This window comes from Fringilla coelebs (genome assembly GCF_963513975.1).
Source record: "Fringilla coelebs genome assembly, chromosome: 16".
NCBI classification, from domain to species: domain Eukaryota; kingdom Metazoa; phylum Chordata; class Aves; order Passeriformes; family Fringillidae; genus Fringilla; species Fringilla coelebs.
Window position 1 is genome coordinate 983,389 of NC_140042.1, and position 12,629 is coordinate 996,017.

The 12,629-nt window shown below is 61.0% G+C and overlaps 1 protein-coding gene across 1 annotated transcript in view; it reads right to left on the reverse strand.

Annotated features, from left to right (window-relative positions):
* GRID2IP (Grid2 interacting protein) overlaps nucleotides 1–12,629 on the reverse strand; it is a gene marked incomplete at its 3' end in the record, with an annotated part of 28,636 nt that overhangs the window by 13,254 nt on the left and 2,753 nt on the right. The window contains exons 2-7 of the mRNA XM_084216522.1: nucleotides 5,928–6,179; nucleotides 4,396–4,481; nucleotides 3,961–4,030; nucleotides 2,691–2,785; nucleotides 1,717–1,900; nucleotides 124–278 (exon numbers count right to left, since the gene is read on the reverse strand). Coding sequence (XP_084072648.1) covers nucleotides 124–278; nucleotides 1,717–1,900; nucleotides 2,691–2,785; nucleotides 3,961–4,030; nucleotides 4,396–4,481; nucleotides 5,928–6,179 — 842 coding nt within the window. The remainder of the gene's footprint in view (nucleotides 1–123; nucleotides 279–1,716; nucleotides 1,901–2,690; nucleotides 2,786–3,960; nucleotides 4,031–4,395; nucleotides 4,482–5,927; nucleotides 6,180–12,629) is intronic.

A 12,629-nucleotide genomic window follows, 5' to 3' on the forward strand; every position in this document is an offset into this window, starting at 1 on the left:
CCCCCAGAGTCACCCTCTCAGGTGCCATCTCTCCATCCAGAGCTGCACCAGCACGAGGGACTGAGCTCCCAGCACCTGTCAGGACACAACGTGTCCGTCCTGGAGCGCAGGGCTTCCTCTCACCTGCCAAGGCCTTGTACCCCAGAAACCTGTCCAGCTTTTGCTGGCAGTGCTCCTGCTCCTCGTAGCTCAGCAGCTGGTAGATAAACTGCCAGAGGACTTGCTTGGCTGGGGTGTCCAGCACCGGGTACACATCCACAATGAGAGTGTCAATGTTCCTGAAAAACAGGAGAGGGCTGGGCAGTGAGGGTGTCAATGATCCTGTGAAAAACAGGAGAGAGCTGGGCAGTGAGGGTGTCAATGATCCTGTGAAAAACAGGAGAGGGCTGGGCAGTGGCAGTGCCAATGTCCTGTAAAACAGGAGAAGGTTGGGCAGTGACAGTGCCAATGTTCCTGAGAAAAACAGGAGAGGGCTGGGCAGTAAGGGTGCCAATGTCCTGTAAAAGAGGAGAGGGCTGGGCAGTAAGGGTGCCAATGTCCTGTAAAAGAGGAGAGGGCTGGGCAGTGAGGGTGTCCCTCTGGCACTGCCCCTCCTGCTTCCCAGCCTCCCCTCTGCCAGGGACTGCTTCCTTCACTGCAGAGCTGCAGTGATTCAGAACCCCCTGGATGTGGCACCTGGGGACATGGCCAGTGCTGGCCTCAGCAGTGCTGGGGGAATGGTTGGACTCGCTGGCCTCAGAGGGCTTTTCCAGGCTAATGGATTCCATGATTTGTTGAGTAAGAGGGGTGGGGAGCACCAGAAAGCAGAGAGAAGCCCTGGAAAGGCTGGAATTTTAGCCAGCTGCAGGTACACAGGCTGAGGGAGGAATGCAGTGGGGAGAGTGGCTGGGCTGGCAGCTCCTGGGGCCAAAGGCTCCATCTGATTTTGGTGTGTAGATCCGGGAAAAGGGCTGTGGGGAACAGCTGAGCACCCCATCCCATGGGGACAGAACAGCCTGCAACAGGATGAAATTCTGCCCTGGAACAGGGTGCCCAGAGCAGCTTTGGCTGCCCCTGGACCCCTGGCAGTGCCCAAGGCCAGGCTGGACAGGGCTGGGAGCAGCCTGGGGTGGTGGAAAGGGTTCCTGCCCAGGGCAGGGGGTGGAACTGGATGTTCTTTAAGGTTCCTTCTAACCCAAATCATTCCACGAGTCTGTGACAGCCTCTGATAAAGCGCTGCTGGAGGACCAAGCAGGGGCAGGAAGGGAGGTCACTGATGGGACCTGGGGAGTGCCAGGGGATGTGGCTGGATCCCTGCACAGGGCAGGGGGCTGTGCTCCACGGCAGGAGCAGGGCTCTGCCAGCCTCAGCCATTCCCATGCAGCCACCAGGGAATGCCGCAGCCAGGATGCTGGGAAGAGCGAGGAGACAAGGATGGAACGTGGAGAGGATTGCTGACAGAGGTGGAACGGGATCTGCAGCTGCCAGGGACAGCCAGGCTGCAAGGCAGCCCACACTGGGGGATAAGGGGTGAGCAGCTCACCCCAAAGGAGCCAAACCCTGAAGGATCTGCCCTGGCCCCAGGCAGGACACCTGGGCTGAGCTGAGCTGGTGCCCAGGGAACACCCGGCTGGGGAAGCTGCAGAGCGCAGGGACAGCAGAGCTCCTGGGGCAGCCTCCCGGGCCAGGGGTGCCCTGCCTGACAGTGAGTTTGGGGTCCCAGCTGGCAGGAGTTACCGGTGGTGGAAGAAGCCCTCCAGGGCCTTGCAGACAGTGAAACGCTCGGGGGGGGTCAGCAGGTGCTCCAGCTGCTGTGTGAACGTCCTTCCCTGGATCTTGATGCTAGAGGGGAGAATCTCTGCAACCCACTGCAGGGAGGTGAGGGCCGAGGAGCTGCTCGGGGACTCAGCAGAGTCAGAGTCTGCAAAATAAATATTCCATCTTTCCTCGGCTTCTTTTGAGGGCAGTGGAGCAGTCTGAGGGCCGCTGGCTGCGTGCTTTGAAGTAGGTCAGGTTGGATGGGCTTTGGAACAGCCTGCTCTGGGGGAAGGTGTCCCTGCCCAAGGCAGAGGGGTGAAATGAGATCATCTTTAAGGTCCCTTGCAATCCAAGCCAGTCCAGGCTGCCGGGGAGCTGCTGGGGCTGGTGTGAGTGTACCTGCACACGAGCTGGGGCATCCCAGGGCTCCAAGGTGGGCTGAGGGGAGGGCAGGGCTGCTCCACAGGGAACAGCCAGGCCTGGCTCCAGGCTCTGGGCATTTGGGAGCAGCACCCCAACAGCGCAGGGACCCCCCAGCCTCCACAGAGCCTGGGGACCAGCTGTGCCCAGGGGGGATCCTGCCCTCCACGGGCACCCTGCAGGCACCCTGAGCTCTCTCCAGGCACCGATCCCTGCAGCAGGACAGCAATCCTGCACAGCTCAGCCCTGAGCCACGGGGTTGGGTTACTGCAGACAAGGACAGCACACACTGCACAGGAAGGACGCTGCCAGGGACACCAGCGACAGCCACAGCAGGATGAGCCCTCCTGGGGAGCAGCCAAGCCTGGGATGCAGCCTGATCCCACCGTGCAAGGGCCACGTGCCCTGGGCAGAGGAGCATCCCCAGGCAGTGTCACACCTGCTCAGCCCACGGAGGGGGCGATCCCCTCCCGCCCAGGCCCTGGGAGCTGGGTGGGCCGGCTGCCCTGCAGAGCCTCCCCCTGCACTCTTACCGTGGGAGAAGCTGACGATGCCCTCTTCCACCACGAGGGTGGGCATGGCCCCGCTGCCCTGCAGCATGGACACCACCTTGTCGTGGGAGCAGTTCCTGCGGGCACAGAGAGCCCCGTCAGAGCTGCTCCAGCCCTGGGGCAGCAGGGAGCACACACAGCTGGCAGCTGCCTTCCTCTGCCTCGGGAGAGCCTCCTGGTGCTGCTCACAGCCAGAGGGCTTTGGGCCCCACCGTGATTCCCTGGATTCTCTCCATCTCTGCTTGGTTTTCCCTGTGCTGCGCAGGGAGGAGCCCCCGAGGGAGAGCCTGGATCCTGCCCCATGGGTGGGCACCAAGGAATAACCATGGCAATGCCTGTGCCCACCCTGAGAAGTGCCACGGCACAGGAAGGCAGAGTTAAGCTACACCCAGACCCAGAAAATGATTTTTCCTTTAAATAACACAGCGCTGCAGGTCTGTCCTCGCCTGTCCTAATTCTGCATGAAAGGAAAATGCAAGGGGAACATAAAGTGTAATTTTGTAGGTGAAAAAAATCTCGGGATGCCCTTGGAGAAGGGCATGGGCCAGGCTGGGACAATGCCTGCCAAAAACAGGGCTCAGAGGACAATCCTCAGCCCGGTCTCGTTTTTCTGGCAGTGCTGCATCAGCCAAGAGTTCGCTGGATCAGCTGAAACGTGAGAACCTGAGCCCTGACAGAAGCAGCATCACTTTAACCTTTAAATATTCATCACTCTCTCTTGTCCTGGAGCCTCCTCTAAGCCTTTGCTCTTGGTTTTTATGCAGACAGACACACCCAAGGACACAGCACGGGTGAGGGGCACAAGTCCCTCTGGTGCCACTGCTTTGGTGCACAAACAACACACAGAATTAACTTCTGGCTACAAGCGGGATTCTCACCTGATTTTAAGTTTATGATCCTGTCGTGGGAGTGATTCCTGGGCTGGATGGGGCTCTGCTGTTTAACACCTACAGATTAACTCAGAGTGCCTGAAACTGGGGACTGGGGGTGGGCTGCAGTCAGAACCCCGGCTAGATATAAACTGTCCTGCACAGAGAACTCAGAGGAGGAGCAGGGCTGGGGAAGATGCTCCTCTCAGAGCCAGGTTTTGTACAGCAGCACTAAAGGAGCTGTCCCCAGCTGTCCCCTCAGGGCAAACCCCTGTGCACGGCAGCACATGGGGACCAGGGCCAGCAGCTCCCATTGCCCAAGAGTGATCACAGCGTGTGCTCAGCCCCTGCCCCCAGCCCTGGGTGCCCTGCACAGCTCCTACCTCATGTCCAGGCCGTTGAGGAACAGGATCCTGTCTCCAGCTTTGAGGGCAGCCTTCTCCGCCGGGCTCCCTGGAGGCACAAAGGGGCTTCAGCTGCAGACCCTGCCTGGGATGGGCGTCCAGGGACACCCCCAGGCAGGGCACCCCCTGCACCTGGCTTATCTGGGTGGGCTGGGACCCCTCACCCAGCTGGGTGCAGCAGCCAGCCTGCACTGGGAGCACTGGGGCATTTCAGGATGGTGGCTGAACACATTTCCCAACTCTCACATGGAGCGGATAAAGCCAAACTAAGTTGTAGCAAAGATGCTCATTATCCCAAAGGGAAAACTCCATCACCCAGCCTTGGGAAAGCCCCTTTTGCTCTTTCCTAGCAAACAGCACTTCACATTCCGAGCTCAGAGCAGAGTCTGTGCTGCCCCAGTCTCGTGCTCCTACCTGGCAGGACAGACTCGATCCACACCGGGGCATGGCCGCGGAGCGTGAAGCCAAAGCTCCTGTTGCCTTTATAAACTCGCACGGTTCTGGGGGTGCAAAAGGCAAACAGGATGTCAGAGTAGCAGATCCAGCTCTTGTTTCCCCCCCAGCCCCTCCAAACCCTGGTAGCCCTGGTTCTCCTGAGTGCTCAAGTCCCCCGCGCTCCCAATGTCCCCACGAGGTCCCCTTTGATACCAAAGTGTCTTTCAAATGTGGTTTCAAAGTGCAATATGGGATAAACGTATAGATTTAAAGAATAATTATACGTATAAAAGCTAGAAATCATCTGGTTCCAACCCCCCATGGCACAGAGTTGAAATTGGATGATCTTTAAGGGCTCTTCCAACCCAAACCAGTCCGTGATTCTTTATTACAGAGAATTAGAGAGACAATGTGGTTCAGGGAGCAAAGGTCTCCTAGGCTGATGAGAGAGGAATTAAATTCCTCTAGGAAATTTTGGAAGGAGCATTAGGAAATCTCCCTGCTGGGAGACTGATTGGAGCTGGGAGCTGTTCCTGCAGGGACCTGGGGGAAGGCAGCATTGCTGAGATCACTTCCAACCAGGGGGGTCCTGTGCTGGCAGGGAGGGACACTGGGCTGGGAGAGCATTTTGGACAAGTCACAGGGAAGATCAGCCTGGCAGGAGGGTGGGCAGGAGCCTGGGTCCCCCTGCTCTCCTGCTGGCTGGGTGGGGCAGGGTCTGCAGGCAGCAGGGAGCTCCCTGCCCTGGGGGCACGGCGGTCTGGCCATCTGGGCACGGGAGGGAAGGGACGGAAGGGAGGGAAGTGGGTTAATCCCTGAGCTCGGGGATTGTCCTGCCTTCCTCCCACAGCCTGGCACCCAGACACCTGCTGGGGCAGGGCAGGGCCAGGCAGGAGCACCAGGGGATCCTAGGGTTGGAAAAGACCTTTCAGGTTATGAAATCCACCTGCCAAGCCAGCACCACCCCGTGCTCACCACTGACCCATGTCCTCGAGCCCCACATTCACCATTTCCCCACCACTTCCAGGATGGGGACTCCACCACTGCCCTGTGACAGTGCCTGACAACCCTTGCTGTGAAGGAATTTTCCCTGACATCCAAACTAAACCTCCCTGCTGCAGCTTGAGGCCATTTCCTCTCATTCTATCACTTGTCACCTGGGAAAGACACCGACCCCAACCTGACTCCATCCTCCTTTCAGCCTTCTCTGTGCCCTGAATCCTGCTGGCACAACCAGGCACCCCAGATCCTGCTGGCCCAGCCTGCATCCCACCCAGGGAGGAGCAGACATCCCCTCTCAGCCTGCAAGAGCCACGCCAGCTCCTCACAGAGCTCATCCAGCCAGCCCTGCAGAGCTGAGGGGACACAGAGGGTGCCCCGGAGCCGGGACAAGGGGCACGAAGCTGCCCGGCCTTCCACAGGGGGAGATCCTCGTTCATCCCGACGCCAGGAGAGCCGCACACCGAGCGCCCCTCCCGCGCTCCACCCGCACAGACCCAGCGGGGCGGTACCTGCGGGCGGCCCCCGAGGCCACGTTGCTGCTGACGAGCGAGGTGGTTTTGCGGAGGCTCTTGCTGAGCTCCTCGTGGCTGCGGGGCACGGAGCTGGCGCGGGTGGACACGAGCAGCCGCTCCTGCTGGTCCTCGCTGCGGCTGCGGCGCAGGCGGTTGCCGTGCTCGCTCTTGGAGCGGCACAGCTTGCTGATGAGGCTCTGCGACACCACCTCGTCAAAGCGCTGCCGGTGCTTCTTGGGGATGAAAATCCTGCGAAGGGAGGCAAGGGAGGGCAGTGAGGAGCGGGGCCCGGCAGATGTGGCACGGAGCTGCGGGTCCGGGCATCCCTGGAAGGGAAAGAGCTGAACTCCTCGTGTGAGCCTGGCCTCAGTCCTCACAGAGCTGAGAATGGCGGGGCTGGGGACACTGGGGATGCTGGGGACACCGGGGGTGCCGGGGACACCGGGGACATCACCTGCATCTCTTCCCCCTTCCCATGCAGAGCTCAGCTGGAGCAATAATGATGTTGGAACCTTCCTCTAGACCCGCTTCTTCTGGGACTCCCAAAACGCTGCCCCCCATCTCCCGCCCCAGACTCTGCTCTCCTGGGCTCCAGCCTTGAATAGTCCCACATTCCAGCTCCCTCCACAGCCTGGCAGGAGCCTCGTGGCCCTTGGGAGAGGACAGTGCTGCAGGGACAGGCACGGCGATGCCGCAGGCAAGGGGACAGCCCCGGAACTCACTCTATTTCGGGTCACCTCCCCTCTGCCTGGTGGCAGCAGCCAAGTGGCCCTCGTGCCCCTGCAGGGACCCCCGGGACACTCCGAGGATGCACGGGGAGTGCACAGCAGGATCGCCGGAGGGAGGAGGCGGCACCGCTCCCACCTGGGCCGGGGTGAGCTCCATAACCCCGGCAGACACTTCATCTTCTCCTTTTCCTTCTGCCTCACAGCAGGCAGACCCCGACACCTGCTCACCTTCCCCTGCCCTCCGCTCGCACATTTAGGGGCTTCTGGAGGAGCTGGCATCTCCGAGTGTTTCTATAGCAACCCTGCAGCTGCAGCTCGTTTACACAAAACCAGCCCGGGAGGTTCGGCAGCGCCGCTTCGTTAGCGCCCGGCACCTCGCGGGGTGTGAGAGAGAGCAGGGCCGGTGTTATCACAGCCCCGAGGGTGCGAGCACACCCCGGCTGCCTGGGGACCACGTGTCCCACCAGAGCAGCAACTGGGCCAAACTGGTGCCACAGGAGCCAGAGAAGCTGCTCCGAGGGGCGGCACCCGGGACACAGCTGGGGCTGGCAGGGGATCCCACAGGGCTCCCTGGGGCAGCTGCACCAAGGGGACACAAAATCCTGGGTGGAGACAGAGGAGGAGAGGCTTCAAATCCCAAACCTACCGGGACCAGCACATCTCTGTTTCCCCCAGCCAAAGGCAGAACTCAAAACAAGAGCTGGTGCAGAAGACAGACCACAAGCCACCCGAGGCTGGCAGATGCTCACGCAGAGCATCTGGTGACAATTTAAAACAAGTAACACATTGGAGCAATTCCCAGGTGATTTGTGATTAAGCAGCAACTAGGAAAGAGTGAAATTTTGCTAATAAATAGTTCACCCTGTAGGACAGGGGAGGATGTGGGTCCCCCAAGCCTCTGCCCCGGGCTGGGCACCCACCAGGGAGAAGTCCAGGTTCCTCACAGGCATAATGAGCACAATCCCATTTAATTGGCCAAATTACATCTGCTCGTTCCAGCTCTGCTGTCCCACTTTGCACGAGCCTCTGCTTCAGCACTGGGCTGAGGAGCTCAGCCCCAAACCCAGCCCAGGACCTGGCACTGGCACTGCCCCAGGACTGGCTCAGATCTGGGCCACAGCAGGGCCCAGGCAGGAGAGATCTGACCGACTGCTACAAACAGTGCCACCAAAGCAGGCAAAACCACTTCTGTGGCTGTTCCTGCAGTGTCCTGCCATCCCCCAGGACAAACCTGCCTTTGTGCACTGCCAAGGCACCAAGGAGCAGGGCCCAGCTGGGGTCTCCCTCTGCCAGCAAATCCCGCCGGGATTCACGGAGCAGGGATGTGCCCACCCTGTCTGTGGAGGTCAGGCAGGGGCAGGGTGCTGGTCTGGTGCCTTCTGCTTCCTCCTCCTCCTCGGGTGCTCCAGGTCAGCCCTAGCTCCGTTTCCTGCTGGACAGGGGATGGGAAAGGCACCCCCATCCCTGAGCCCCGTGCCCGCTCCCATGCCCAGTGCCACTGAGCCCCAGGGCACCTGCCCTGCTCTGCAGCAGCTTCTGCACTCACTTGGGAGTGATCTCTCTCACTTGGGAGAGGTCATTCTGCTCAAAGACGTGGATGTGAATTCAGGGCATTTTCCAGGCCAGGAAAACTCCCAGATGCTCCAGGCTGCTTCACCTTCACGCCACCCCCAAAGCAGCCTGGCCAGGATGGTGGCAGAGTGCCACCGTGCCCGTCCCCTGCCCTTGGCTCCTGCTCGGGGCTCCCTTTGGCACCTCCCAGCCTGTGCCACCCTCCCATCCCACAGCTGCCAGGTGGGTCACTGCACCGGGCAGACAGCGCTGTTCCTGCAGCCCACCCAGGCTGGGAGCAGCCTGCCCCACTCCCAGCCAGCCCCTGAGCCACACGCACGTGTCCTGCGGAGGGCACCGAGCTGCCCCGGCCAGTGCCACCCCGGATGGCGATGCCGGGGCTCAGCGGGACAGGACGTGGCCCTGGGGAGGGCAGCAGGGGCGGCTCCAGCCTGGCCGGGGCCGGTTTGCTCAGCCAGGGGAGCGAGGGGACAGCGAGCCTCGCTCCATCACAGCCCCAGCCCCTCGTCCTCACCGCCCCGGGCTGGCCTGCAGGCCTGGGGACACAGGAGCCCCATTCGGGCTCTTCCCACCGCTCCCAGCCCGGCTCCCGTCCCAGCTCCGCCCGACTCCCCCAGCAGCCGGTGCCGCGGTGGGCAGCGGCAGGGCTGTCCCGGGGACACTGCGGGGTCCCCCCCGCCCCCAGAGGCAGCCGAGCCATCCCGGGGCCGCCCGTGGGGCACGAGGCTCTGCCAGCAGCCGCACGGGCGGGCAGCGGAGCAGGGACACGTACCGAAAATGCCGGGAGAAACTCCGGTCCTTTCCCATTTGTCGGGGTGCGGCGGGAACAAAAGGGAGACGCTTCAGATCCTCATGCAGCTGAGCCTCGGGCTCGGCTCACGCCCACGATGCCAGCCGGTGCCGCCCCGCGTGTGGCACCCCCGCCGTGCCCGGGGAGCGCGGCCAGACGGGCCCGAGCGCCGGCACCGGCACCTGGCACCGGCACCGGCACCTCCGCCAGGCTGCCAGCCCCGGCGGCGGCTCCAGCCTCGGCCGAGAGCCCCCCTGGCCTCTGCCGGGCTCCTGCCCTCGCTGCCCGGCTCAGCCCCGGCTCGCAGCCGCCAGCCCTCCCTCCCTCTCCCCCAAAACTGCGGGCGCTGTGGTTTCCAGCTGGAACGATCTCGTCCTTCCTCAGAAAGGAGGGCACGGCTCGGCGCCGAACTCCGGGGGGATGCCTCCCTGGTGCTAATTAGTTGACTTCTCAAGTGCTTGTGTTTAAATTACGTGCTGCAGGAAGGGGTGAGAAACCTTAAAGGCAAACGGCACCAGGGGCGCGGGTTTTGGGCGGGGAGGTGGAGCTGCCCGGCTGGACCAGGAGCAGGAGCAGAGTCACGGGCCCAAAGCCTCACACGGAGCATCCTTTATCCCCGGGGTAACGCAGCAGTGCCTTTCAGTAGGAGTAAAAGAGAAAACCCTTCTTTAATTTAAATAACGCAGATCACTGGTGTTTGATGAAGAGGATGTGAGGCTTCCCAGAGCTGCCAGCATCACACACAATCCCCAGGTAGCAGCAAAGGAAGGAGAAATGAAAAATGTACGGTTTAGCCCCAAAACAACCGGCAAAGACCTGACCTTGAGTTTGTCAGTTGTGCAGAAAAACACGTCCCAGAGTGGATTAAAACACTGAGCTACACTTGGATTATGTCTGAACTGCGCTGTGGAAACCACTACCAGTCCTGAAAAACCCTGCTGGCCCGGCCAAATGCTGAAATCCAGGAGAGAAAACTCTTGCAGGCTTTACCCCCAGAACAGGAATTCTGCTTATGAACCCCAAACTCCCAAACCTCATGTCCCCGTGTGTGTGGGACAGGGGCACAGCCCAGGGGGGTGAGGAGCCTCCAGAGCCTCATGCAGGAGCAGAACTCGCTCCAGCAGGGAGCTGTGACTCCATTCCCGTTCTCCCCGTGCTGGGAGGCTCCACAATCCCTGGCCGGGCTGCAGGTGCTCTGCAGGTGGGACCATTGTCACCAGTCACCAGCAGTGCAGGTGCTTTTCTGCCCAGGAGTGCAGCAGGCCGGCAGGCAGTGGCTGAGCATGGGGCTGGAGCCCCTCACAGCCCTTCCCTGCCCACTCCACTGTCCCTGGGGACAGCCCAGAACCCCTGGCAGTTCTGGGGAGGGTCACCCTCCTGACACATCCCTGCTCCAGCTCCAGACACCATCCATCAAAGAGTGCCCCGGGGGCCTGGCTGGGCACCCCCTTCCCCATCAGCACCCCAGGGTGCCCCCAGCTGTCCCAAACCCAGTGTCCCTGTGCCCAAACCACGCTGTCACCACGCCCTGCTGGCTTTGTCCTTGCCCTGGCAGGGCCAGGCGGTCCCACAGCTCCATGGAGACCTTCAAAGAGTCCCCCAGAAAGGCTTTCCCTGCAGCTCCAGGCTGCTTTCCCTCTTCTTTAAGACACTGGGAAACTCATCCTAAGTAACCACTTCCCAAAATAAAAGTTGTGACTCCAGCAGGGTGCAGGCGGGCCAGGCTGATCCCATCTGCATCCCAGCCGGAGTTTGATTTGCCAAAGGAATTTAATCTCCTATCAGGAGATTTCCCACCGAGGCATTTTGGTCGTGACCTATTTGAACTCCACCAATAAAAAAGGAACTCGCTCCCAATTGTCTCACTGCTGGCACGTTTTGTTCCCTGCCGCCCTAATTCCCCTTTTTTTGGGCAGTTGAGCATATGCTGGGCCATCAGATTAGGGATTTCTTTTTTAATGGAAGCGAACAAGAGCTGCTTTTCCTCCATTACCATCCTGTGACCCAGGTGGTTTTCCAGTGGGAATGAAGGGAGCGTGGACAGGAGGACAGTGTCCATGTCAGCACCAGGGACTCGGGGGGCCTCTCGTGCTCCATCCACATCCAGAAGAGCTGGGAAGCTCCCCCAGCCCTGGAGAAGTGGGTATGTGGAGGGGGTTGAGAAACAGGGAAGCAGCACAATCCATAATATTTAAATCCTAACGGCTGAAATGAAATTTCTGATCCAGGGCCGGTCACAGATGGCTGGAGCAGTTTAATACAGGAACACGCCAGGCAGTTTTATTGCCGTGAAAAACAAGCTGAGACAAATAGATTGTGTTGGGAGCGTTATTAACACGGACTCGGTGGAATTTCTCCCGCAGTAAGGGAGCCCCCGATGGGCAGAGATTTCAGCTGTGCCGGCGATCGGGGCTGGCAGCGGGCTCAGCCCAGCCCAGCCCAGCCCAGCACGGCCCCCGCGGCTTTATCCCGGGAGCAAACGGAGCGAAACCAAAGCAGGGAAGAACAAACCGCCCCAAAGTGTCCTGCCCGCAGCCCTGAGGCACAGCACGACTTACAGGAGAGCCAAGGCAACACCTCACAGCCCAGACGGAGCCAGAGCCGTGCCCTGAGGACGCAGCCGGGGAGCGGGGCAGGACCGCACACCTCCCGCGTCCCAGCCGGGCTAACGGGACACTGGCTGTGTCTGTGTCACTGGCCGTGTCTCTGTGTCACTGGCTGTGTCTCTGTGTCACCGGCTGCGACTGCTGCTGGCCCCAGCACTGCGGCTCGGGGGGCAGGACGGGATCCGAGTTTCGCCCCGGTTCCACTGCAGACAGATGTTTTTAACCTGAACGGGACTGGCGGGGCTGGCGCGGCACCGCCGGGAAAACACGCGCTGCAAAGGGACACGGCGCCCGCGACGTGGGGCTGAGCCAGCGCACAGCCCTGCGCCACGCCGAGGGCATCCCCCGTGTCACCCCCGGCCCCGAGGGTGACTCCTGCCCCAGAGCCCAGGGATGGAGCCGGTGTCAGCTCTGCCGAGCCGCCGGAACCGCAGCTCTGCCCTGCTTTGAAACCAGCTCGGGAATCAGCGCAGCACCGAGGGACGCGACCCCCCGAGACCGCGGCCGGCCCAAAATAACCCATCCCCGGCCCAGCCCGAGCGGGGAGCAGCGGGGACAAACCCCGCGCTCTGCCGCGATGGAATAATCCAAATTAGAGCCTCCCCCTCCTGGCGGATCCCTCGAGCGGAGCAGCTCCGAGGCAATACGGATCCCAAGAGTTAATTAACTTCCAGCACACCTCGTTTTCGCAGTGCCGGGGGCTGCCACATTCCAGGATGAACTTGATTTAAACCCATTTCCCTCACTCCCGGCAAAGGTGCGTTCGCTACTCACCCGAGACAGCTCATCTTCCCCCCTGGCAGCCGGATTTCAGCATCCTCGGGCAGAAGTACAGCTGTGCACTTTGCCTGCACACATCAGCCATATGGGCAGGGGATGGGAGCGGGGAGGACCCGGCGCAGCACGTGCATTATCCCCGCTATCCACAGCCAAGCCGATGAAAAAAATGTCAGCAAATTAAAATCTGCAAGAGCTTAATTCTGGGCAAATGGGATGAAATCCA